Consider the following 24831-nt stretch of genomic DNA (forward strand, 5'->3'; position numbering starts at 1 on the left):
GCAGAACTTTCTGCGAGCCCAGCTGCGTCAACTTTGAACTTCCCTAGTATGTCCACAGTCTGGCGCTAAACTGCGACGAACTTGAACTTTACACCAGCTTTACACGTTTCAATTGTCACTCGTGGGGGTCGGCACTTCAAGCTTCGTATCACATCGTCTCGCAATGTAAGCAGGGAACCAATTTTGCGCGCACCTGATTAAAATCCCCCAACTGACTCGGGTGAGAGGGGCCATTGAGTCAGCGATCTCGAACCAACCTGAGTGATCTCATCCCCAGACACGTTGAGACACAACTTCTTCAGCAGTCTACCTGTCGCCGCTACCCCGACAAATCAGTTGTGCTCGCAAAAGTACCCTCGCATTTTGTGTGCCATGTGGTGTACATGGGGAGTGTGGAGCTTTCTGGTTCAACTCGTTGTAAGTTGATAAATTGGTGCTCAAGCTCATGAACAGGGTGTTTTGCTCCAAATCATTCAGCCGCGAGTTTCATGGCCTTAATATTGATTTCTATGAGTTCTAGAGCCTTAAGTGAGTAGATACGAAATACTTTACACGGCTTGCCTTTGATGCCGCCGCCCCTAGACCATAGGGGGAGACAAGAATCTATCCGGGTACATCCCGCTTGACGGGATAGGCTACATGGTTCTGGGTCATTGACCTTCCCGGGTTCTGTCAGCACGCTCGTACGCAGGTCGCATATAAGCAATCATTTCTGCTTCTCGTTCTGCGCTAAGTACACTTTGTGAATAACACCCGATGGCTTGTACCGACATCGACGACAAGGCGAACACCCTTCGCTCTCTCATTTCCCTTCTCGCTGACGCCGCAGAAGTCGTCATCAAGGAGTGGAAGATTGAGGCCCAAGACTCGAAGCACGATCCGCTTCTTCCTTCAGTTGAGTTATACCATGCCCGACAGGAAGTTGTTGGTGCCTGCGGCATGTTCTCCAATCTCGTCCAAGAGCCTCAGCATCGCTTGATGGAGGTATCTTTCCAGTACTTCATTTCCAGGGCTCTACATATTGCTGCAAGAGCAAACCTAGCCAAATTTATTGCAGAAGCGGACACAGGCCTGGGGGTGGAGTTGAAGGAGATCAGCGTAAAGAGCGGGATCGAACAGAGCAAACTGGGTATTTCTCATGAACGACTCATGCTCCGTCGTGTCATCGCTAACCGAATATTCAGCACAAATTTTCCACGTCCTTTGTTCGACTGACATTTTCACCGAAATCAAACCTGGCTTCTTCGCGAATAACGAAATTAGCCGACAGCTGACGATTGAGCCCATGAGATGCGTGGCGTTATTGCAGTACGTCTTCATCCATGTTTTCGTCCTGTAGTGACCCACCTGCACACCACCAGCGGCCTCTCTGTTTATGCTGGTTCGGTCCAGCTGCCCACTGTTCTCCTCAATTCTGTTGAAAATGATAAGAACAGAACCAAGCCGACTGCATATGAAGAGATGCATGGAACGACCATATGGGAATATCTTCAGCGGAGCCCATCGAATCTGGACGACACTGTCGATTCCCGACGCGAGTTGGAGATATTTGCCCAAGCCATGGTTGGCGCAGGGCGAGTCCATGCGACGCCTGTATATGCTGGTATGCTGGATCTCCGTGTAAATTTTGGCGCAATTTTGAGCTTGCCTTTCGTCCAGATTACCCATGGGAATGCCTTCAGGATGGCACTGTTGTCGACGTTGGCGGAGGAGCTGGTAATGGTCCTCCTGCTTCTTACCTTTCTTTCCATCCCAACGATATTATTTGCAGGTGGGATGAGTCTCGATCTTGCGAAGCGCTTCCCTCGCCTGCATTTCGTTGTCCAAGACCTCCCTGCTGTTATCCCTCAAGCGGAAGCGGTATGGCAGCGCGAACTTCCTGACGCTGTGGCCACGAAGCGCGTGAGATTCATGCCCCACGACTTCTTGACAGAACAGCCAATCAAGGGCGCTGACGTGTATCTGATGCGCTATGTTCTGTGAGGTGCTCTCTCCCCTCTGCATCTGGATGCGAGACTAAGCCACCTTTTCAGTCACAATTGGCGAGATGAGCAATGCATCATGATTCTATCAAAGCTCCGAGATGCGATGGGCCCTCAGTCGCGCATCCTGGATGTAGACCAGATCATGCGCACGACCGTCGGCTCGACTCATCTCCAGCGAGCTCCGGAGCCTTTGCCGGCGAACTACGGCCATGCACAGCTTCTCTCGCATGCAGTCGACATTGCCATGCTATCGCTCTTCAATAGCAAAGAGCGCACCCCTGAGGAATTTATCTCTCTGGCGCAACAAGCTGGGTTGAGAGTAGTCAAGGTCTGGGAGTGTAGGACAATTGTGGGTGTGACGGAGATGAGAAGGAATGATGCCCCCGTAAATTAGCCGCTCTACGAGTTCCCGAGCTCCTGTATTTCTTTGTATGTACTTTGTGCCTGTATGACTATGAATGAGAGGTTGTATAAATTTAAATGCTCGCGAGCATGAATACCATCAGCTGCAAGGCGCCTCACCAGCGCTAATGTAAACTTCTAACCACCCGGGCCTCCATGAGTCGAACATGAGCGTTCGATGTTGATATTCAAGTTTGGAAACACTCAATTTCTGAGAAGCTCATCAATTCATGACGTGTTAAAAAAAAGATAAAAATGTCTCAGTGTATGTTCAAATTTTACTAAGTAATGGTCTGGAGAATACTAGCAACAGACAGTAGTATGTCCTAGTCCTTCACTGTTTTTCCATTGCGTTGTTCAACATGAATTACTCAGCCAGGGATGAAGAGGGTTGACTCATTTCCGAATGGAATTCTTGCCAGAGCTGGTGATCCATTCCAGACATGGTGGCAATTCTGAATGCACCGTCCAGGCTGCTCCCGATCATGCGACTGCAACGTTATGGTCATGCACTTGTACCACAGGAAAAATTGCCCGGCGCTGTCACTTCTTTCGACGTGGAGGAGGAAGAGGGAGATATAAGTGCTTGCGAGCCATCTCAGACGCTTCTTAATCCTCGCATTCCTGGCAAGAATCTCACGCGGGATCGTTTTCCAGACCGTCATGGAGCCCAGTCCAAGCTGTACTATCTAGGGGTTTGTCAGTTTTATATGCCATCATAGGGTGCATCATACACAAGCCAGTGTAGCTGCTTTCTGCTGCCCCTGTGCGTTAGGGGACACAGCTGGAGCCGCATCCCGGCTGACGCGGTGAGCCCACCCTGCTCCAGGCCCTTTCCAATGTTTGGATACGCCCAGTGCATATCCACGCGGATGTGCATATAACTAGCGGATTTTTCCATTTATCCTGCACAAAATTTTCGCTACGCAACACCAATGACTTCCGCTCGTATTAAAGATAAAGCTGAGACTCTTCGCTCTCTCTTGTCCTTCCTCACCCACGCTACTGAAACCATCATCAAAGAATGGGAGACTGATGCCCAAGACCCGAAGCACGACCCGCTTCTTCCCTCCGAGACATTGTACGATGTGCGGCAGGCGGTCGTTGGCGCTTGCGGAATGTATACGGACCTCGTTCAAGAGCCTCAGCATCGGCTGATGGAGCTATCTCTCCAGCCTTTCGCCTCCAGGGCTCTGCATGTTGCTGCTACAGCTAGCATTGCAGACATCATTGCCGAAGCGGATGCAGGCTCTGGTGTCGATCTGAAGATGATCAGTACGAAATCCGGTATTGAACAGATTAAACTTGGTATGGTATACGTTCACTAGATTGCCCCTGGCGTTAGCACTAACCAGGTTTCGACATTTTTCAGCGCAGGTCCTACACGCACTGTGCTCAGCAAACGTCTTTGCCGAGATTGAACCCAACTACTTCGTCAATAACGAAATTAGCCAACAGTTAGTAAACAACGAGCCTTTGAGAAATGCGGTTATGCTACAGTACGTGAATTTGTCATCTCTCAGCTCTAAAATGGTTCAGATACGCTGAGATAGAGGGCTCTCCATGTACACCTCCTCTGTCAATCTTCCTTCCGTGCTGTTAAATTCCGTTCAAGCTGAAAAAGCTGGAATCAACCAGACCGCATTCGAAAAAACATTTGGAACGACTGTCTGGGACTATCTTGAGGGGAACACGTCGAAAATCGACGACGCCCGGAATCCTCGACGGGAGTTAGAGGTATTTGCTCATGCTATGATAGGTGCTGGAAGAATACACTCGACGCCTATTTATGCAGGTGCGTCAATCTGATTATATACGCTGTTATCGTCTTTGATTGGTCTCACTCTCAGATTACCCTTGGGAAAGCCTTCGGAAGAGTGAAATTGTTGATGTTGGAGGCGGAGTCGGTGATTACTGTTGCGTGCGCTGCTGTCCTATAATCTACTAATAATAAATCAACCAGGTGGGATGAGTCTCGACCTGGCCAAGCGATTCCCTTGTTTGAGATTTATTATACAAGACCGCGCAGCCGTCATACCGCAGGCGGAAGTTGTGTGGCAACATGAACTCCCCGAAGCCATCTCTACGCAACGTGTACAGTTCATGCCGCATGACTTCCTGACTGAGCAACCAGTCAAGGGTGCGAATGTGTATCTAATGCGCTATGTCCTGTGAGGCATTTTGGGGTTTCCCTCGCTTGAAGTGGCGCTAATGTGTATCTTAGGCATGACTGGCCTGACGAGCAGTGTATCACAATCTTGTCGAAACTTCGCGATGCCATGGGGCCTCATTCGCGCATCCTGATTGTGGACCAAATAATGCGCACTACTCTGGGCTCTCCCCATTTGAAGCGAGCCCCTGCTCCTCTTCCGGCAAACTATGGCCACGCGCAGCTCTTCTCGCATATGGTCGACCTTGCCATGCTCTCTGTCTTCAACAGCAAGGAGCGAACCCCGGAAGAGTTTTCTGCTCTGGCGCAGAAAGCTGGGTTGAAAGTAGTAAAGATCTGGGAGTGTAGGTCCATCATGGGTGTGACAGAGATGAGAAGGAGCGATGCGTCATCAGAGTAGTGACGGAAGAAGGTTGGTTTGATTTTGGTAGATGTACGAATAGGGCGATGTGTCCCACAATTTCACTACAATATGAATAGTAAAGCTAGGCTCGACAACCCTGATTGTGACGATGTTCCTGGTAGCCCCTCATCCTCAATCTTTTGAATTTTTACTCAAGTGGAGTGCAGATCTGATTATTGGTAATTTCGTCACGTCTAATCGGCTGTAATTCTAGCTAAAGGAGTAAAACGAGTGTCTAATATATATGACCTCAGTCCGAGTCTGTTCGTACAAGAACTATGTATATGTACCTAATATATATGACTAGATATGTGCATCAGTATATGAATATGCACGATAGGTAGTGTAGCGGTGCTTACCCTCAGTCCGAGTCTGTTCGTACGAGGACTGAGGGAAGACGTGGCGCGCGTGCGTTCCGTAGGTATACGCAGCGGAATTACCGTATACAGAAAGCATTAGAAATGAACGTAAGTAATGTTATAGAAAGTAAGTCCGTATTGATCATAAATCCCAACACTAATTATATCTCCCAATTCTCCCATTGAACTTCCTGAGTACAATCAACTGAAATAATGCGGTAGAGTCTGCTTGGCATAGAAACCATGTTCAATTTGGTGAGCCCCCAGGATGTGCCCGTGTCAGCATCTACAGATTGCTTGGTTACCCAGGCTTATTACCCTACACAGAAGCGAATGAATGAGCTTACCGTTTGAGGTACCTGAGGCTCGCCAACAGTACACTCGCAGACGAGTGCCTAGCTCGCTGAGTTGCCGTTCATCTCCTCCCAGGATACGCTCGACGTGCGCTTCAGCTTCAAGGCGTCCCGATTCAATTCAAGAACGCGTAAGGCTTCCCAATCGCAAATTACGTCTCCCCGCGACCTCTGCGAGTTGCGCTCATCGGCCCGTCTGGATGTAGCAAACCAACTGTCTTTCTGCTGCTCTTCCTCTTTTACGAGAGCCTAGCTGTGACTTCGTCTGGAGCAAGTAGTGAGGGCGTCAGCCGGCGATGCGCGCACAGAGGGGCGGGACGCACGGGTAAAGGCAGCGTGCTCGATACGATGCTGCACAGATTGAAGGAATCGGCTCGCGATGGTTGAGCATGTCATCTGTACATGCCGCTCACACAATAGGGACCCATATGCGTTCATCTCCCAAAACTCCATGATCAGCTTCGAGTCCGTGCAATGTGGGCATCGGGCACTCGCACAGGCCTAGGATCATAGGCGGCGTCGTGCTCCACTTTCCCCGTGAGCGTCGAATCCCAAGTGTCCCCCGAATAACCTTTGCTGTCTCTGTCCTGCTCTGCGCCTTCAGAAAGAGACGCCACGGCGTCGTTGCCCCCAGGTGGCTTGGCGGCCCTCGGCCGCTTGCGCGACGCGGAGGCGCGTTACGCGCCCCCCCGCTCGATTTGGTAAGCTGATTCAACATCCGCTTGAAGATCATAAGGTGATGAGCGCGGACTTTGAAACATTTGGTGCCACCCGCTACTAGAGGAGGCACCTCGTCCCCTGCATCCCACAGTACCGCAGCTTCTAATCTGCTGAAACACTATCGACAGTAGGTGTTCAAGGAAAAGTATATTGTCTGAAGTAGTTTTGATGTGGTTCTCCTTCAAATATACTTAGAATCGATGTCTAGGTCAAGGACCATATTCGACTTGCTCCACGGTTCCGAGCTTCAAGGGATTCTGCTGGATATAGCTCTCCACTACTGTAACTTCCGATATTTTAGCATAAAACCTGAAGGGGGATGACTAAAGCTTGTGTGATGCGTCATTCATAATGAAAATCAACAATTAGTTTGGTGTTCCCCTGTATGCTGGTGGTCAAACAGCTGAAGAGCTTCTTGATACTCTTCCGAGTCATGTTCTTTTTTGTGATTCTTTCTTGCATTCTACCAGTAGAACTGATGATAACTCTCAGGTGGACAGCTTCCGAGGAGCCCAGTTGGTGAGGAAATTCAAACATTCGTCTTTCTGGTAGACAACACTATATTTGAAAAACCTGATGCATTCGTTTTCAAGACCTGGTGCCAATGAACGTGGCGGTATATTGAAATTTACCATTCACCCGGCTTTTTACCCGGATCTAGAAGTCATTCTTCTATGAACGCTGTGTAGTGCAATGCTAACGAATCTCTCATCAAGTCCTCACTTTTGAATTGACAAACTACAATATATAGCTGCTGACTACAAGTCACAGCAAGTCTTTTCTGTGCACCTGATCGAACATGTAATTCGCCGGTAATCATGTCACTGGGTACGCGGAATAGCAAGCAGCAAGCACGGCAACTCTTCCCGCCTCATCCCGATCCCGACTCCTTCGACGTCGTCGGGTCCATGACTCGGAAACGCGACGTTTGAACTTGCCGTATCCCCCTCGCAGGGTTCTCCGCTTTGGATGAGGTCTTCAAATTTTGGCCATCTGCATGCCTTGAAAGCCACCGATGATAAATTACAGTGGGTTATGGGATCATGGGCACGAGTCAGGCTTTTTCGGTACAATGGCTACGGATGGCTCATCTTCACCTCGACAATCCTCGGGCAATAGGAGTCGACGGGAGCATTCGGGCGCATCTCGATATTGACTAGCTCCAAGCTCCCCGCTGCTTTCAGACTACTCAGGGGACAAGTGGTATGCCACAATATAATCGTTGCTCACTGTCCGGCATACTGCACGAACACCATCTAGCCCCGCTACAGCACCGATGGTTTCTAGCTCTATCGAAGACAAAGCCAAGACCCTCCGTCTCCTCGCGACCCTCCTCTATAGCGCTGCCGAAGTCATCGTTAAGGAATGGGAGATTGAAGCCGAAGACCCGAACCACGACCCCCTTCTCCCTTCCGAGACATTGTACCATGTTCGGCGGGCAGTCGTTGGCGCTTGCGGAATGTACTCGGACCTCGTTCAAGAGCCGCAGCATCGCCTCATGGAGTTATCTCTTCAGCATTTCACCGCTAGGTGCCTCCATATCACTGCCAGGACTGGTGTTGCAGATATCATCGCGGAAGCGGATACTGGCTCAGGCGTAAATATCAAGACGATTGGTACTAAGACTGGCATTGAGCCGAACAGACTTAGTGCGTTTTACATGTCCCAATTTGTTACCTCTGCCGCTGAGCCACCTCGTCAGCGCAAGTCTTGCACGCCCTCTGTTCACTCAACATCTTTACCGAGATCAAACCAGGTTTTTATGGCAATACCGAGTTGAGCCGACAGATGGTGAATAATGAACCGCTAAGAAATATGCTCGTAGCCCAGTATGTATTGTCTTCTCTGCTTGTCACATATGACTCACAGTACACGATTAGAGGACTCTCCATATTTTCCAGTTCTGTGGAGCTGCCAACTATGCTGCTTAATTCCGCTGGTGCTGAGAAGCCCAGAAAGACTGCGTACGAAGTGATGCATGGGGCTCCTTTCTGGGAATACTTTGAACAGAACACGGCGAAGCTAGATGACAATCTGAATCAACGGCCAGAGCTGGAGATCTTTGCTCATGCAATGATAGGCGCAGGCCGCGCCCAGTCGACGCCTGTATACGCCGGTATGTCGCTTCCACCTCCGCCAACGTATCGACTTTGACCGTTCATTGTTCCCAGACTATCCGTGGGAAGCCCTTCAAGATGGGACGATTGTCGATGTTGGTGGAGGAGTGGGTGAGTAGTATTCCAGTGTGCTACAGCATTTGCTATGCTAATGCGCACTTCGACTAGGCGGAATGAGCCTTGATCTCGCAAAGCGATTCCCTCGTCTACACTTCATCTTGCAGGACCGCGCTGCTGTCATCACCGAGGCGCAGGCAGTGTGGCGACAAGAACTCCCCGATGCCGTTGCAACGAAGCGTGTGCAGTTTATGGTCCATGATTTCTTTAAGGAGCAGCCTGTCAAAGGTGCCGACGCATACTTGATGCGCTACATCTTGTAAGGCATCCTGATCATTCTGAGCGTGTATACATAGCCGATCAATGCTCTAGACACGACTGGCCTGAAGAACAGTGCATCACAATCCTGTCGAAACTCAGGGAAGCTATGGAACCACACTCCCGTATCCTGAACGTGGACCACATCATGCACAATACTGTAGGCTCAGCTCATCTCAAGCGGGCTCCTGCACCTCTCCCGGCGAACTATGGACACGCACAACTCTTCTCACACATGTTTGACCTCGCCATGCTTACCTTGTTTGACAGTAAAGAACACTCACCCGAAGAATTTGCTTCTCTAGCGGAGAAATCTGGGTTGAAGGTCGTGAAGATCTGGGAGTGTCGAACCGTTTTAGGCGTGGCGGAGATGAGGAGAGATGACACAGCTCTGAATTGAAGAAGACTAGTGACATCAACATTTTACTGTTTGCGTGCTTTTACGTAGCCTGCCCGACTCATGTATGGATAGGATGAGGCAAATACTCTTCAGATGTTTGACTGCACCACGAGGAGACATGCTTCCGTTCGCGCAGCCCAGGCTTCAAATCCCGACTAAGGTGTGAAGGTGCGTACTCAAGCATATAGATTTTGGGCGCAGAAAGTTGGTATCACATCGAGACCCTATGCTCAACGGCAATTAGTGCCAGTTTAGCCAGAGCTATATCCTTAGCTCGGCAGCAATCTCTCTCTCTCGGCTCTATCATCCAACGCGTTGTCTGGCTCCACGGACTGTTGGCTGCTATGCGCTCTAGAGAACTTCGGCCGCGTCTTCTTCCATGCCTTACTAGTCGCATCCTTGATGCTGCCCACGATCGCACTCACGAGCCAGGTCCTCGCGCGCCACACTGCATGTTCGCGAGAGTCAATGCGATCACTGCGTACACGATGTTCGCTGTCGACCACCACACTGAGCGCGAGGATGGTGGTCACGATGGACGCGAGGGCGGTGGCAGAGGAAATCATGAACATGATGACCATTTGGAGTCGCGCGGCTTGCTCGACGGACGAACCTCCGAGTATGGCACCTGTCATCATCCCAGGTATAGCAATGATTCCAAGAACGCTGAGGGTGCACGTCGGTCTGCGAGACAGTATGAACTCTGTAAACCGTACCTCATCTGGTTGATGTTAGGAGTGAGAGCGAGTCGAAGAGCCTCCGTCGCGATCGGCTTGCATGCTTCGAATCGCGACGCGCCAAAGGCAAGGTACATTTCGACTTTGTCACGGTTTTCACTGGATGAACAGACGAGCTCAGATATGACGCCAACGTCATGGAGACGGATAGACGTACTACAATTCTTTTAAGACGTATGACACGGAGACCACAATTCCGGAGATGGTGCTCCCACAAAGCATGCCTACGATGGGTACTGTTGCGAGATGAAATTTCGACGGTAAGATCCAGTGTAGCGTCGCGAAACTCACTGTATTGTTCTGGCTTCCAGAAAGGGTCTACGGCCATCGCAAAACGGATACCTATGATAGACACCGGAACAGTGGATCCAATCATTCCTAGTAACACCGATGGGAACTGCAGGAAGTTAATATCCTGCTCTTAGCAAGGGTTGAGGCGGGGGTCACCATGTGATTGTATCGCTTCTTCGACTTGTTCACGACTGTAGGTTGGGAAAGGAGCTCGCATACAACATTCAAGAGGCGTAAATTGTATGAAACGTACCCGTTTCAATGGTGCCCATCAGATTCAACAAAACTTCGGTAACACGCTAAATAGGAAAATTTCCATAGTGTATGCATTCAGACTCACAGGCAATCCCTCCCACCGCATATGGATTATTCGTTTCGAACACTTTCTGTAAAAGCAATGCCACGACACTGAGCTGCAGGATACATCGCACGGCCGCAGTCACAAGCGAACTCCCAATGCCTAGTCCGTAGAAAAGAGAGACCACAGCGTTAAAGAGGATGAAAGAGAACGCGAGCCCAACATTTGCCCAAGACAGGGAAGTTGTCGATGCCCCCGGGTCAGCGTCCATGGCGAGAGCGCAGTCGTGACAATGGATGTTCACAGTAGAGCCTGGAACGCATGCTCATTGAAAACGCGCAGTCTAATATTGGGCGGTTGGCGGCTGCGAGATGAGTGGGCGTCATGCTGTACCTTTTAAATTGCATCTAATCTAATCGCATACGGGCTGTTCAACCACTCCGAGAGCGTGTATTTGTCAATCCACTCGAGTGGGGACGCGGGGAACCTTTAGGCCTGGCAGTAGTGACTGTGGTCCGAGACTCCGAGTCCGTACATAGTTCTCCCCGAAACCATACTTAACTTAGTCGATGATCTCTACGGAAACTGCTATGAGGTATACGTTACGTGGCATTCGCACTGAATCCACCGCCGACGGTCGCAATAACCATCACAATTCCAAAGACTTGTACTACTCTCCAGAAGCCGGACTCGCTACTTACACGATCCGCATCCGTAAATTCATCTTGCGACTGCGATGCTTTCCGTCGACCAGTCGCTCGCTGGACGTTAGGGGACGCGAACGGATCGTAATGATGCCTGTGAGGATGCTGGGTCGAAGATCCTGAAGCATGCTGCGAGTAGCCTGGTGGAGGTCTCTGATGTGAGGTGCCGGGTCGGCGTGCATACTCCCACGCATAAGTGGCACCCCTCCGACGGGACTCGTACGACCATTGCGCAGAGTAATACGAATGGTGGGCGGTGGCGCCTCGATGGTTTGCGCCAGACGCCTCAGCTAGTGAGCGATCATATGTTCTCCTTGTGATAGTGAGTGGATCATTCAGTGCCAACCTAAACAAAGACGGTACCTTCTTCTATCGTCGCCAAGGACGGCATATGCCTCACTGACCGCTTGAAACATCTCCTTAGACTTTGGATCCTTCGTGACATCCGGGTGATACATCTTGCTTAGCTATCCATCATCTACGGTATTCAACAAGCTCGTCATGCAGGTACCAGCAAAAAGATACACCTTGTAGTAGCTTGACTAGATACTTCTCAGTCAGACGAAAGCTGGGAACACTACGCAATCAAACACACCTTGATTTGATTCCTGGTAGCATTGGAAGGAACAGAGAGTGTCTCGTAATGTCCCCTTCGACATGGTGTTGATGATAGACTTCTCCGTCCATTGATCGCGCGTATCGACGAGCAGTATGGATGAAAGGACTTCAAGCTCATGAGTTCTTTTGATAGTAAACAAAAAAACTTGAATGCCAAGTCGCAGCAGCTAATGACACTGCATACTCACTGGTATCTGCTGGGGCAGGCCTAGTCTCGCGTAAGCATACCTTAAATGACGGTCTCTTGAGTGTAAGGAGAACGGTTGTCATATAGGGCGTAAAGATGACAACTGGAATAGGCTGGATGAATCGTGCCAGATCGTGCCGGCGGAGTATTGTCACGTGCGATGCGTCCCAAGAGCGCAATTGGAGTTTGTGCCAACTTTGTGGCGATTCATGCGATTTTCTCTGCACATCCGGTCCCTATCCAATATGTCGACAACAACAATATCGCGAGCATCCACAGAGCGAGCCTTAGAATTGAAGGAATCGTTAACTGAAGTCCGAACGAGGGTACAGCAAGCCATCAGCGGAAAGAACAAAGAGGCGATTCTCGTCGCGGTATCCAAGTACAAGCCCGCATCAGACGTCCTAGCGTGTTTTGAGGCCGGCCAGCTAGATTTCGGTGAAAACTATGTCCAGGAGCTAGTGGACAAAGCACAACAAGTTCGTCTCATCCCACTATGAATGTGTGCAAATCTGATCGAGCTCTTTTCAATAGTTGCCTCCCAGTATCCGGTGGCATTTCATAGGCACGCTACAATCAAACAAGGCAAAGGTACTTGCTTGTATGTAATTGTCAGTTCACAAAATCTGTAAACTGTTGTCTCACCGCTTACTTGTCGGTATGTTGCAGCAATTCCGAACTTGTACACCATTCAGACTGTAACGTCAGTCAAGGTTGCTGCCGCGCTGAACAAGGCAATTCCAGCAGAGCGATCTTCGCCTCTCAATATACTATTGCAAGTCAATACCTCTGGCGAGGACAACAAGTCCGGCTTGCCTCCGTTGTCCGTAGAGTCCGAATCCAACGTCGAGTCCGAGCTAACACAGCTTGCACGCCATATCGTCTCTGAGTGTCCTCAGCTGTATTTGCAGGGTCTCATGACTATAGGATCACTCACCGAATCTCTTGCCTCAACGGAGAAGCCGAACGAAGATTTCGAGCGCTTGTGCTTGACGCGCGATTTGCTACAACAGGCACTTGTGCAGGCGGGTTTACCACCTGATGGTGGTAAGTGGGGAACAGACGGGAAGTTGCTCTTGAGTATGGGGATGTCGAGCGACTTTGAAGCAGCCCTTAAGGCCGGCAGCGATGTCGTTCGCGTCGGGACCAGCATCTTTGGATCAAGGCCCAAGAAGGAGATTACCTCTTGAACAGTAAGCTAGGCTCATCCTTGTTGATCGAAATTAGACTATACGATACTTCGTTAGGTCCCACTTCCGAATCCTCGTGGAGCGCTATATCCACTATATCCTTGCGATCATGGGTCGTTTCGGAAGCGTGATACACAATAATGAACATTGTACTCCATTATACAAATACAAATTATTCAGAAGACTTCTGGATATCCAATCACCTCAAATTGCTGAGGGCTGATGCTCCATACCCCTGCTAGCCCGCCATGTCTCCGGACCCTGATACCGGTTCAAATCAGTTCACTTCTCGCAGGGAAAAATCCAGATCTTCACGCACCGTCCGATTCTTGATACGCTGGTTCTTAATCCTCCTCGCAAACCAATCCTTCATTGTCACCCCGGTGTTGTAGTTTTTCTCGGGGTCTTCGGCCACTGCTTGAGCTATGATAGGGCTTTCATCTACAAGTGCTCGAAGCTCGACCGAGTCCCCTGGTCTGGTGAAGAAGACAAGTGACCATCGCGTATATTTGCCTTGCTCCTTGGGCGGCGAGCTGTGATCAATGAGCTTCACGGTGAGCTAATGGAGCACTAGTTACTTACACAACACGATGCATGTTGGATTTCAAGATGCCACCACTGAGAATGGACATCGCATCGCCGAGGTTGCAGATCGCATGTCCGGGAATAGGCTAAGGTACACTCATCAATATGAATTCATAAAGCCTCATTAGTGACTGGCACACCTTCACGTATTGCCACGTCTGCGTCCCTGGAACCATCACTTGCAAACCACCCAATCTGTTGTGCAAGAACGACTACCAAAAAATAAACCGGGCTATTCATCTCATCATAACAACTGAATCCTACAAACCAAAGAGCCGAAGTCCGTGTGCGCTCCAAGTGCAGCCCTGTCTTGAGGTGTGCCTGGAGGCATCGGAGGAGTCTTGATACAGCGCGCTTCGCTCCCACTGTACTCTGTTTGCGTATGTCGTTTCGCAAGAGCACCCTCTGGCAGTCCCAATTTCGCATTCAAGACTGCGAGCAATGTATTGTTGACTTCGAGCGATTTATGAACGAATGGTATGATAGTTGACTCCATGCGAGCGTTGACCGTGGACGGATAATCCCTGTGCGCCTGCTTCGGCCAGGCAAGTGCATCGTCCTTAGAGATATTGATGAATTCTGGCGTATCCAACGCGCCGGTCTCATCAGTTGCGTTGGCCCCAGCTGCTTTGTATCTTTTGCATATGCGAGGTGAACACGCAATAATACGAGGGGTGGTTCATGATTTCTCACCCGCAGGACATGCCACTGTCACCCTGCTCGTACTTCATCTTTTCCTCCAAAGGCAGCGCCATTGTCTCCGCGCCCATCTCGAACATCTCAGCTACCTCCAAGTCTGCTCCGTGATTTTTCAGACTATCCGCGCTCGTCAGCCAATAGCATTTGCTATGCATCGAGCATTGAGATACATACTACCAGAAGCCGAGATGTGTAGCAGCATCCCAGAGCTTGTCAATCTCATCCTGGTCGCCTGTCTTAATGAGCTCGTAGTCAACGACGAGCAGAGGATGGGTTGGCACGTCGTCTGGGAAAGCAGGGAAGCTCGTGAGACCCGGCATGCTCAGATGGATGTTGGAATGGGAATGGAAATGCAGTAATGCTTGGAGCCGTTTATATATCAGTGTGAGGATAAGCGTCACACCCCAATCTGTCCGCATGACCTCGGTATGCCATTCTCATCGAGTGGAAGCACTAGATTTGACATCAAAGTTCTAGAGTCCTCGCCACATACATACCTAAATGCGAATAATGTAAGTGCAAGCGAAGCGACGGTGCGTTTGCTTTCTAAATTGATATCTGTCAAGCACCTTGACATTAGTGGGTTAATGAGATATGTGTGCGCCTGTACAGCGATACGCTCGCCCTCGGGCTGGTTATTCTCATGTCGTTTGATCCGTGGCTTGCTTCTCCGCTGAAAGTGGTGTGAATTCAATAGGCCCCAGACTGGGCATCATTGAACAAAAGTAAGTTGATCATTGAAAACCCGGCCTGGCCATGGACATCCGGAGCGGGCATCCAACTATGTAAACTGTTACCACCAATTAGTCGGACATCTCTGTGCACACGGGGAATTTATGGCTTGATTTGATGCCGACAACTGGAGTGCGGGGGTGGCTTCGACGACGCTTCGATCGAATGCGGAGCACTGGGCGTCCGGGACTGACCCGAGTCAATCCAATCTCGCAGCCCGCTAGCTGCAAATTAATACAAGTCTCTTGGTGAAACCCTCCGATTGTTGGAACCTCGTGACAAATTGCAATATTCATGTCTGCTACAAACTATATCTTGATCTTCGGGGGCCACACCAGAATATATGACTGGACATGAGTAAGTTCTTGCTACTGTAAGTCTTCACAAGCGTTTTTGAACCTCACGTCAAAAACTCCACGCTGAGCGCGAATGCTACACACGTTCACGGTGCATCGTTCCTCCTCATTTCCGCGATACCCATCGTGCTCCGACATTCCCAAATCTTCACCATCTTCAATCCAGCTCGCTCCGCTAGAGAAGCAAAGTCTTCTGGAGTCCGCTCCATGCCGTTAAAGAGTGCCAACATGTTCAGGTCCCGCATGTGCGATAGTAACTGGACGTGCCCATAGTTTGGTGGCAGCGGTGCCGGAGCTGGGTTCAGATAGGCGGAGCCCACAGTTGGATGTAGGATCTGATCCACGGCAAGGATGCGTGAGTGAGGACCCATGATGTCCCGAAGCTTCGACAGAATAGTGATACATTGCTCATCCGGCCAGTCATGCCTAAAAATGCGCTGAGAGTGCGCAGACGTAAGCATAGAGGACTGTGACTTACATGATGTAGCGCATCAAGTATACAGAGGCGCCTTTGACAGGTTGGTCTGCGAAGAAGTCGTGGGCCATGAACTGCACCCGGTTCGTGGAAATCATGTGAGGAAGCTCGCGCTTCCATACTGCTTCTGCTCCGGATATGACAGAAGGGCGGTCCTGCAGAACGAAACGTAGACGAGGGAACTGTTTCGCTAGATCAAGGCTCATCCCGCCTGGTTAAAATCGTCAGGCCCGTCATTGATACGAGAGCAAGCATATGACATTCACCAACACCTGCTCCAACGTCGACTAAAGTGCCGTCTCCAAGACTTTCCCAGGGATAATCTAGACAGCGCGGTATGTCAAAATGACGCAGTCAAACTAAAGGGGAACAGTATGGACCGGCGTAGAGTGGTGTCGAATGAACACGTCCCCCGCCTACCATGGCAAGGGTGAATGTGTCCACCTCTCGCCGTGCTTTCTTTGTTCCGTCTGATGGTTGCGTATCTTGTTCAAGATATTCCCAGAATGACAAATCTGTTCCAAGAGCCTCTTGAAATGCAGTCCGAGTCGAACTGCGTCCTTGGATTTTTCCGGTGTCAAACAAAACGGCAGGTAGCTTTGTTGAAGCAGTGTAAATGGTTAGTCCGCTATGCATGCATGTGGTAATTATGTTACAGCAAACAATAAACTGCCACGAACTGTACAAGAAGCCAGGATCGGAAAGGCTCGTCGTTGACCATCTGTCCGCTTGTTTCATTGTTCGCGAAATAGCCCGGCTTAATTTCCTTGAAGATGTACATTGAACAGAGAGGACGAAGGACTTGCGCTGGAGAGGTATCCCTCAGAATATGGCAGCGAACATTGTGCGGACACATACCCAGGTTATGCTGTGGAATACCTGTTCGCACACTAATCGTCTTGGAGTCCATCCCCAATTCTGGGTCTGCTTCTGCTAGAATATCTGCCAAACGTGCCTCAACCGCAACATGTAGAGCTCTTGAAGAATAATACTGAAGAGCGGTCTCCATGAGGCGATGATGGGGTTCCTGAACGAGGCTCATCAACATGCCGCAGGCACCGACAATCGTCTGTCGGGCATGATGTAAATCTGCAGAGGGAAGAAATGGCCTGTGCTCTGGATTTTGATCTTTGATTTCCCATTCCCGAGAAATGACTTCCACAGCATTCGATAAGAGAGAAACCAGAGAGCGGAGTGTCTGCACTTTGTCTTCGACGGGCATAAGTGATCAGCGGTCGCTGTCCTTGAAGACAGTCGCCGAGGTTTATATGCACCAACGGATTTGAACTCTCCTATGTCCCATCATTCGTGATGTACCCGATGAGACGGGAACATATTCCTAACTGGATATACCGTGGGCGGAACAGGGCAGAACACGGTGTCGGGCCGTCGTGCATGTTCCGGACATGCGCCCAAAGAGATCGTATTCTCACTCAATCTTCTGAGCTCGAGCATCGAACATGGCATATCGGTAGGCTCTGATTGGTTTTGGGTGAGTACTCAAATGTATAACTGTGCAACATGTAAATGAGTAATTCCAAAAAGAGAAGATCAGATAGGAAAGGTACAGCGTCTCACAAATATTGTACATGTGCGCAGTCTTGTCGTATCTAAAGGTATCATTGTATGCGCCGGTTTTGTAGTAGTACTAGCGTCCAATTGACTGTGCGCAATCAATGCGTGATATCAATAACCGCACTGGCGCATCAGCACTCACCGAGCCTGCAGCTGCCGTGTCAACGCGGAGATGGTTAGTGAAAACATGGAATTTGGAGCTCAAAAGGAAGATTGGTGAATTCCGAGTACTAGGCCAACGCTTCGGCGCCAATATCGTAGGCTCTTGCCACATCGATCGCCGTCGCCATCATACTAATAGCTTTCCTCATTCAAGATTCCAATCCAAAACAAGACACTCAGGCTCCTTCTGCATTCTGCAACAAAATGTTACCATCAAAATACCGAGTCATCGAGCTGTTATTCATAATACAGGATGTTAAGTCGCTCATATTTTTGATCATGGAAGACTCGACTTATCTTATCCCGGATGTGATACGTACTCACACGGCGCCCATGACTCGACCACCAGAACACAAGCTATATAAGCCTCTTACCATGCCTCGAGGCAGCTCTCCTTATTACGTCTCGAAGTCATGGGCGACTCCTCAACACCCGCCGGTGATTCTGCGATTTCTGGCGATTTGCCTCAGCCTTGCTCTCAGCCATTGAATGTACTTTCAGACGAGTTCTATAGAGCACGACTTTCAGATGCTGCAAAGACGAGGAAAGCTGATGGAAGTAAGACCCAATGCAACTCATCTCAATGTCTATAGAGTGAACGAGTCGTCCTGTAGTTCGCGCCCTGTTCCCGCTTGAAGCTCGATCTGGTCTCATCTCTCTCCTTGCTGGGAAGCCTAATGAAGAGACTTTCCCTATTACCTCGCTTCAGTTCACAATGCGCGATCCATCTTCGGCCGAGGACATCAAACTTGAACTGACTGAGGGAGAATTGCACCAGGGTCTTCAGTACACGCCTACGAACGGGTTCGAGGAGCTCCGAGAATGGGTGTTTGGACTGCAAGCATTCCAACATGATCGCCAAAAGGGCGAGGGGTGGACTGTGAGCATTGGTGCAGGATCGCAGGATCTGATTTTCAAAGTACGTTCTGGACGTAATTTTGCGCACCGTGTAACTTGAGAGAGCTGCTTTAGGCTGCGAGTGCGCTCCTCAACCCAGGCGATGCACTCTTCGTCGAAGCACCTGTGTATGCGTACGTCGTAATAACACACAGTATCCGTTGACATTGCGCATTACAACTCATGTTCTCGTATTTCAGAGGTGTGCTTCCAGTTTTCCACTCGTTGGGGTGTGACATGATAGGTTTGTCATTTGTGCACTCCACATTTCAAAGTCAAAACCTTAATCGCTTCACAATCAGAGGCAGAAACGGATGCCTATGGCATATGCTCCGGCTCGCTTCGCACCGTACTAGAGAACTGGCCATCAACGAGACCAAAACCAAGAGCTCTATATACAGTTCCTGTAAGCTATTCTGGTTCGGTTATTCAACATTCCAATATGCTCAAAAGCAAACTAGTACGGTTGTAACCCGACGGGTATGACTGCAACACTTGAACGGCGTCTAGAAGTCCTCGAGTTGAGCAGAGAACATGACTTCATCATTCTTGAAGGTGACCCTGATCAAATCTCTCTTTTCCATAAAACAACGCTTATACGACCTATAGACGACCCCTATTACAACCTTTACTTTGGACGTTCGGATCGACCGCCCTCGTATTTCACTCTTGATCGCTCACAGCCCGAAGTAGGCCGTGTTGTGCGATTCGACAGCTTGTCAAAGATCATATCATCAGGTATTCGCATCGGCTTCGTTTCTGGACCCAACGTCGTAGTACATGCGATGGATCAGCACGTATGTAGTTTTTATATTTTACTTCGTTCACAATCATACTCATGCGTTCTCACAGACAATGGCTGTGAATTTACAGCCTTCATCTTTATCTCAAGCGGTCACGCTGAAGGTATTAAAGTCATGGGGCTACGAGGGATTTGCACTGCATACAAGTCGTATCGCACAATTTTATCGCGAGAAGAGAGATATCTTCGAGGCTGCTATGCAACGACACCTTGCAGGGCTAGCTGAATGGACAAAGCCTGAGGCAGGCATGTTTTTCTGGTGCGCGTTGGATCTGATTCGTTATTTAACAGTCTATCTGACCTGTTCTCCACTGTCGACGCAGGTTTAAATTGCTCTTGGATGGCGATGGTGACTCAGAGAGCCTCATTCGCACTAAAGCGCTGGAGCGAGGTGTGCTTGCGATTCCAGGAACCGTCTTTCTCCCCAGTGGACGTAAAAGCGCGTATGTACGCACGTCGTTCAGCATTCTCCCTGCAGAACAGGTTGATGAAGCCTTGCGTCGCCTTCGTGACGTCATCCTCGACGCAAGATAAATGTCTTGAATCGCTATACGAGATACTCGCTGTTCTAGATGATTGAAACGAACATCTAAGTTTTTTTTTCTGACATGTTGGGATTTCAAAAGGAGGCCCTCGAAACCAATTCGGCTTATCAGTGTGCTCGAACTGTCGTCCAAGCGGGTAGGCCGCGACAGACTCGCATTTCCAGGAAGGGTAAAGCGCTTGATCGGGCTACGATAGTTTGGATGGTGGCCACGGCACCTGCCGAGTGCATATATAAGCGAGAGCGGTCTCACCAGTGGCTTGGATCTCAGACCCGATACGCAGATATTTCCCTATATTTCCTCGAAACTCATTGGTACCGGTAGGTCATTGTGTCTACTGCACTCCAGCAGAACATGTAATGAGACCTTCATCAAGCCCAGTGAGTACCGTTAGGCGTGAGTTTGGTAAACCCACTTGCTCGTGATTTGACTCAAAGATCATCTACTCAATCATCCGCCGGTGATTACTCTGCATCTTTCTACTGGCAGCAAAGGCTGATTTCTACATCACGTATTGCGTGTTTCACACATGGACGTCTCTCGTCTGCCATATAGATCATGGCTGCGTTCGAATACATCACGCCTGCTAACGCTTGCTTCAAGGTGAAGTGCGACAAATGTGGCAAGACGAGTTGGAAGGTGTGTACTCGCGTCCATTACGGCAATTTGGCCCGGACTCGCAGGCTTTCCTGATCCGCCGAGGGAGACCGCGCTGAGCCGGACGCCGCAGCGTTTCACTTCTTAGGCTTCTTCTGGGAATGGTCCATGTGGCAGCGAGACTGACCTTACGTTTGCTTTGACTACAGGGGTGCGGAATGCATGTCGACTCGGTAAGTGGCTGTCGTCGTATATTCGAATGTATCACCTCGGCTCGTTCGTTGGACGAAGGGCGAGGCCTAGACCCGCTGCGGCGCCGACCGAGGGTCTAGCATGCGATGTTCTGTCTGGGAAGATGCCGTGTACTCTGATTTAGAGCTGTCCCCGGCGCACAGGTACGCACCAGGACAATGGGAAGGAATACATCGAGTTAATTTCGCGCCTTCATTATGATTTCCGCGCTGACGTACGAGCCGGTATTGGGGTGGTTATCAGCATTGATTTCTGATCTTGCTTTCTGCACAGGTGATGAAGGACGTCAAAGAGGAGGACAAATGTGCATGCCCTCGCCTGTAAGAGTCGCGCGATCAAGTCGTGGCTCAAGTTGATTTGCGAGGAGCAGACAAACTGAAGAGAGACTTATGTTGGTCTTCCCAGGGGTATGGGCGAGCAAGTTGTTGTGGACAGCGATGGAGTATAGCCGTGTATACTTTGCAGCGTACCTTGCGCGAATATCAAGTTATTGTTCGATGCGAGATCCTTATTACGCTCAAATCTCAGGGCGCTTACGCGAATGCCGTTACTCAGAGCAGCATCAATAGACGCTCAGCACTAAGCCTCCCACTGTGGAGTGCCTCAGAACATTCAGTCGTACCCTATAACGCTCCTGTCTTCCCCTCTTTCCTTCCTCCCTTCCTTCTATCCTTCACTCTTCCTTCGCCATGGCAGACGATGGCCCCTCAGGATCTGGCCCTCCTCATGTGTGGCAAACCGGCGCGCAGACCCTTGCGCCATCTCCTCACAGCAACCCCACCGATGAGGTGGTTATGACCCATGAGATCAGGTCTTCTTTCAACCACCAATTCAACCGTAAGATGATCAACCAGTATGAATTTGACCATCGCGTCGGTAGGGGGCAGCATGGAGAGGTCTATCTCGCCCGGGATACATCTAAGGGTAGCGTGCTTGTCGTAAGTCGGACACGTCCTCTGCGCATTGAATTATATTCTCTAGTCCCACGTTGCTTGAAAATGATGCTACTTCTGTGCCATAGGCTGTGAAAGGCGTGCGTCGCAAAAATAAGCAAGACAGACTCAACAAGCTCAGGAAACGAAACATCCCAAGTACGCCCCATCTTCCTCTTACCGACCAACTTGGCAGCACGGAGCACAAGATACGCAAAGAGATTGCGATAATGAAGAAGTGTCGTCACCCTCATGTTGTACGACTGTTGGAGGTCATTGACGAGCCGTTGGGCGAGAAAATTTGGATGGGTATGTCTTGTCATATTCTCTCCTGCATTCTTGGCCTTTGGCATCTGAATGAATGTGAGCGACACATATGCCTTCGATAGTAGAGCGTCATACTCATTGTCGTCGACCATCTCTTACCCCAATCGCCGTTCAGGCCTTGCTGACGTTCACGTCGCTCCCTATTATCATCATCATTTTCGACATTTGACTGACTATATGCGTAGTTATGGAGTATCTCGGTGGTGGAGAGATTAAATGGCGTACCATGGGGGATGAGCCCGTCCTTCGTGTTGACCAGACCAGGCGTATATGTCGTGATGTTATCTTGGGTCTTGAATATTGTGAGTTTGGTCAGACGCTTGAGTTGTCATATTCCTCTCCAATCACTTTCATCTCACCCTTTCGTCGATTACACAGTGCATCATCAAGGCATCATACATCGCGACATCAAGCCTGCTAATCTCCTTTGGACTGCCGATAGGCGTACCGTCAAGATCACGGATTTTGGTGTCTCCCATTTTTCTTACGCGCAGCGACTCGCTGCTGCGGGTGCAGGAACACTTTCCGCCAATGACACGGATCCCATACTCATGGACGACTCCGACCTCTCTAGGACAGCAGGAACACCAATGTTCCTCGCACCAGAGATCGTCAGCGACACATCGGGGGACATGCTCTCGTCGGCCGCATCTTCTTCGAGCACCACGATACAATCACCCATTAGCCGAAGGAAACCTCCGATCACCAAGGCCATTGATGTCTGGGCATTTGGGGTCACTCTCTATGGGCTACTGTTTGGACACCTGCCTTTCCAAGCTAACACTGAGTATGAAGTATATCAAGTAATTCGGAGGCAGGACTGGGACGTAGATCCAACGATGGGCTCAGATAAGCTGCCGACCGGTGGGAGGCACCAGAAGCCTCTGCCGAAAGGGCAAGAGACGGAGGGGTACCTCGTTGTCAAACTTCTGGAACGACTGCTCGAGAAGGATGCCAAGAGACGAATAACTCTGGACGAAGTTAAGGTTAGTTTGGCCGAGCCATGAACGGGACAATTACTAAGCACATTTGGCGTGCACAGAGGCACCCCTGGATTCTCAGAGACATGGCGAATTCACAGCAGTGGCTTCGCGAAACTCAGCTTGACCGACACGAGTCCCTTGAACCCACGGCTGATGAGACAAGCTCTGCTATGTCTGCCGTCCGCTTTCGCTGGTCGGCGCGTCTCACGCATCGCATCTCGCATATACTTCGCAATGTCCGTCCCCAACGCTCTTTTTTCTCCAATGCCTCAAGGGACAATGACGATAAGCACGTCGGTGTGCAGTCAGCACCCCACATTAGCTTGAGCAGGCACCGGACTACAACAGGTGTCCCCCAGAGGCCGCATTCGCGGGACAGGGACCGGGGCCGCGAGCCGAGAGATAAGGGGAAGCAACGCCTGCAGCAGCGCATCGACGTCTCGCGGAACAAGTCGACCACAGATGTGAGCGCGCGTTCATTAAAGGGGTTTGAACCCTGGGCTGCGTGGGCCTCGGCGAGTGCGTCGACTTCTGCTCAGGGATCGGTGCCAAAGCAGCGGCGCGGGTCTTTGTCTTCTAGAACTGCCGGAATGACCCTGGAAGTACCTTCAGGGCCGTCCCGTGTCGGGTCTCCGCAGCCATCTCCCGTGTCGTACAGCCAGGCGTCGACTCCCAGCGGGGAGGGGTCCGGGGCTCAATCACCGGACGACCGCCCTCGAAGTCGGTTATCACTGTCAACGTGGATGCGTTGGCGCAGGCCAGTGCCAGTGCTTGCACAAGACCCAACGTCATCAGTCTCAGTTCGAAGGTCAAGGAGTGGTCGCCTCTCACGTCGGAGTGAGGATGCGTTCAACGTGGCCCTGCCGTCACGCCAGAGTACTGCGGAAGGTTCGTTGACGTTTGCCATGCGTGCAGCGAGCTGGGGTGACGTTCCAGGCCACGCATACCCACCCGAAGATCTAGCAAGCATATACTCTGGCGAACGTTTCGAGGATATGCTTGACGATGATACGCTACTACTTGGCGCTGGTGGTGTTGCGCAGAGCCCTATCCCTTCGATTCGCAGCAGCGGCATGTTGAGCACGGTCTCATCCATGAGCTCGCTCAGCCCTGTTACCTCTGGACCTGCGATATCAGCTGCCCACGCGATCCTACAACGTTCTGAGGTCGGTGAGCTTGCCTCGACCCCAGATCCAGCAGTTCAGAATGCAGCCGCTTTGGCGAGGCACGGCCACTCTCGTTCACGATCGCGAACGACCAGTCCGCTTGCGCAGATTTCCTACAATTCTGAATCGTCCAATATCCACGATGTAGTTCGTGGCGAGCCGAAAGACTATGACTCTTCGTCCAGTGTTGACCATGATTCTCGTTCTTCGATACTTTCTTATAACGAGGTGGAATACCAGCCAAGCACTAGCCAAAGGTACCGAGAGGAAGATAATGAGAGCGATGACGAGGATCAAGTTCGTCTCGAGGTTCGACCGCGCCGCCCTTCTGCTTCCCGCTCGCCGACTCGAAAGTCTGAGACGCCACATAGAGAGCGGCCTATGATTTGTATATAGGGTTCTGGTATGTATATGCGTAGAGAACATTTATTATGGCT

General features: G+C 50.4%; 10 protein-coding genes across 10 annotated transcripts; 6 read left to right on the forward strand and 4 right to left on the reverse strand.

Annotated features, from left to right (window-relative positions):
- Nucleotides 1-756: 756 nt before the first annotated feature.
- FIBRA_00638 (uncharacterized protein) lies at nt 757-2379 on the forward strand (the record flags this gene model as incomplete). The annotated part of the gene is made up of 4 exons (XM_012322529.1): nt 757-1129; nt 1185-1308; nt 1362-1979; nt 2034-2379. 4 exons carry the CDS (start codon nt 757-759, stop codon nt 2377-2379), a joined length of 1461 nt encoding a protein of 486 aa, XP_012177919.1.
- Nucleotides 2380-3322: 943 nt separating this feature from the next.
- On the forward strand, nt 3323-4957 carry FIBRA_00639 (uncharacterized protein; the record flags this gene model as incomplete). The annotated part of the gene is made up of 6 exons (XM_012322530.1): nt 3323-3695; nt 3760-3844; nt 3941-4182; nt 4238-4294; nt 4351-4558; nt 4612-4957. 6 exons carry the CDS (start codon nt 3323-3325, stop codon nt 4955-4957), a joined length of 1311 nt encoding a protein of 436 aa, XP_012177920.1.
- Nucleotides 4958-7668: 2711 nt separating this feature from the next.
- On the forward strand, nt 7669-9284 carry FIBRA_00640 (uncharacterized protein; the record flags this gene model as incomplete). The annotated part of the gene is made up of 6 exons (XM_012322531.1): nt 7669-8041; nt 8095-8221; nt 8273-8508; nt 8564-8620; nt 8678-8885; nt 8939-9284. 6 exons carry the CDS (start codon nt 7669-7671, stop codon nt 9282-9284), a joined length of 1347 nt encoding a protein of 448 aa, XP_012177921.1.
- Nucleotides 9285-9553: 269 nt separating this feature from the next.
- Nucleotides 9554-10881, reverse strand: FIBRA_00641 (uncharacterized protein; the record flags this gene model as incomplete). Its single annotated transcript, XM_012322532.1, has 7 exons — nt 9554-9968; nt 10001-10120; nt 10179-10257; nt 10313-10418; nt 10469-10503; nt 10566-10611; nt 10669-10881. 7 exons carry the CDS (start codon nt 10879-10881, stop codon nt 9554-9556), a joined length of 1014 nt encoding a protein of 337 aa, XP_012177922.1.
- Nucleotides 10882-11212: 331 nt separating this feature from the next.
- On the reverse strand, nt 11213-11772 carry FIBRA_00642 (uncharacterized protein; the record flags this gene model as incomplete). The annotated part of the gene is made up of 2 exons (XM_012322533.1): nt 11213-11627; nt 11678-11772. The coding sequence occupies 2 exons, from the start codon at nt 11770-11772 to the stop codon at nt 11213-11215; spliced, it is 510 nt and encodes a 169-aa protein (XP_012177923.1).
- A 592-nt stretch (nt 11773-12364) lies between these two features.
- On the forward strand, nt 12365-13309 carry FIBRA_00643 (uncharacterized protein; the record flags this gene model as incomplete). The annotated part of the gene is made up of 3 exons (XM_012322534.1): nt 12365-12598; nt 12654-12720; nt 12789-13309. The coding sequence occupies 3 exons, from the start codon at nt 12365-12367 to the stop codon at nt 13307-13309; spliced, it is 822 nt and encodes a 273-aa protein (XP_012177924.1).
- A 204-nt stretch (nt 13310-13513) lies between these two features.
- Nucleotides 13514-14913, reverse strand: FIBRA_00644 (uncharacterized protein; the record flags this gene model as incomplete). The annotated part of the gene is made up of 7 exons (XM_012322535.1): nt 13514-13570; nt 13629-13842; nt 13892-13980; nt 14035-14106; nt 14163-14529; nt 14588-14710; nt 14768-14913. The coding sequence occupies 7 exons, from the start codon at nt 14911-14913 to the stop codon at nt 13514-13516; spliced, it is 1068 nt and encodes a 355-aa protein (XP_012177925.1).
- Nucleotides 14914-15767: 854 nt separating this feature from the next.
- On the reverse strand, nt 15768-17378 carry FIBRA_00645 (uncharacterized protein; the record flags this gene model as incomplete). Its single annotated transcript, XM_012322536.1, has 6 exons — nt 15768-16107; nt 16160-16367; nt 16423-16479; nt 16537-16784; nt 16837-16963; nt 17015-17378. 6 exons carry the CDS (start codon nt 17376-17378, stop codon nt 15768-15770), a joined length of 1344 nt encoding a protein of 447 aa, XP_012177926.1.
- A 928-nt stretch (nt 17379-18306) lies between these two features.
- On the forward strand, nt 18307-20126 carry FIBRA_00646 (uncharacterized protein; the record flags this gene model as incomplete). The annotated part of the gene is made up of 9 exons (XM_012322537.1): nt 18307-18451; nt 18508-18812; nt 18866-18924; nt 18991-19034; nt 19093-19196; nt 19252-19345; nt 19400-19587; nt 19643-19851; nt 19916-20126. 9 exons carry the CDS (start codon nt 18307-18309, stop codon nt 20124-20126), a joined length of 1359 nt encoding a protein of 452 aa, XP_012177927.1.
- A 1549-nt stretch (nt 20127-21675) lies between these two features.
- Nucleotides 21676-24790, forward strand: FIBRA_00647 (uncharacterized protein; the record flags this gene model as incomplete). The annotated part of the gene is made up of 5 exons (XM_012322538.1): nt 21676-21924; nt 22008-22227; nt 22431-22547; nt 22624-23231; nt 23288-24790. 5 exons carry the CDS (start codon nt 21676-21678, stop codon nt 24788-24790), a joined length of 2697 nt encoding a protein of 898 aa, XP_012177928.1.
- Between the last annotated feature and the right edge of the window lie 41 nt (nt 24791-24831).

The sequence above is a fragment of the Fibroporia radiculosa genome, assembly GCF_000313525.1.
Source record: "Fibroporia radiculosa TFFH 294 genomic supercontigs, scaffold280, whole genome shotgun sequence".
Taxonomy (NCBI): domain Eukaryota; kingdom Fungi; phylum Basidiomycota; class Agaricomycetes; order Polyporales; family Fibroporiaceae; genus Fibroporia; species Fibroporia radiculosa.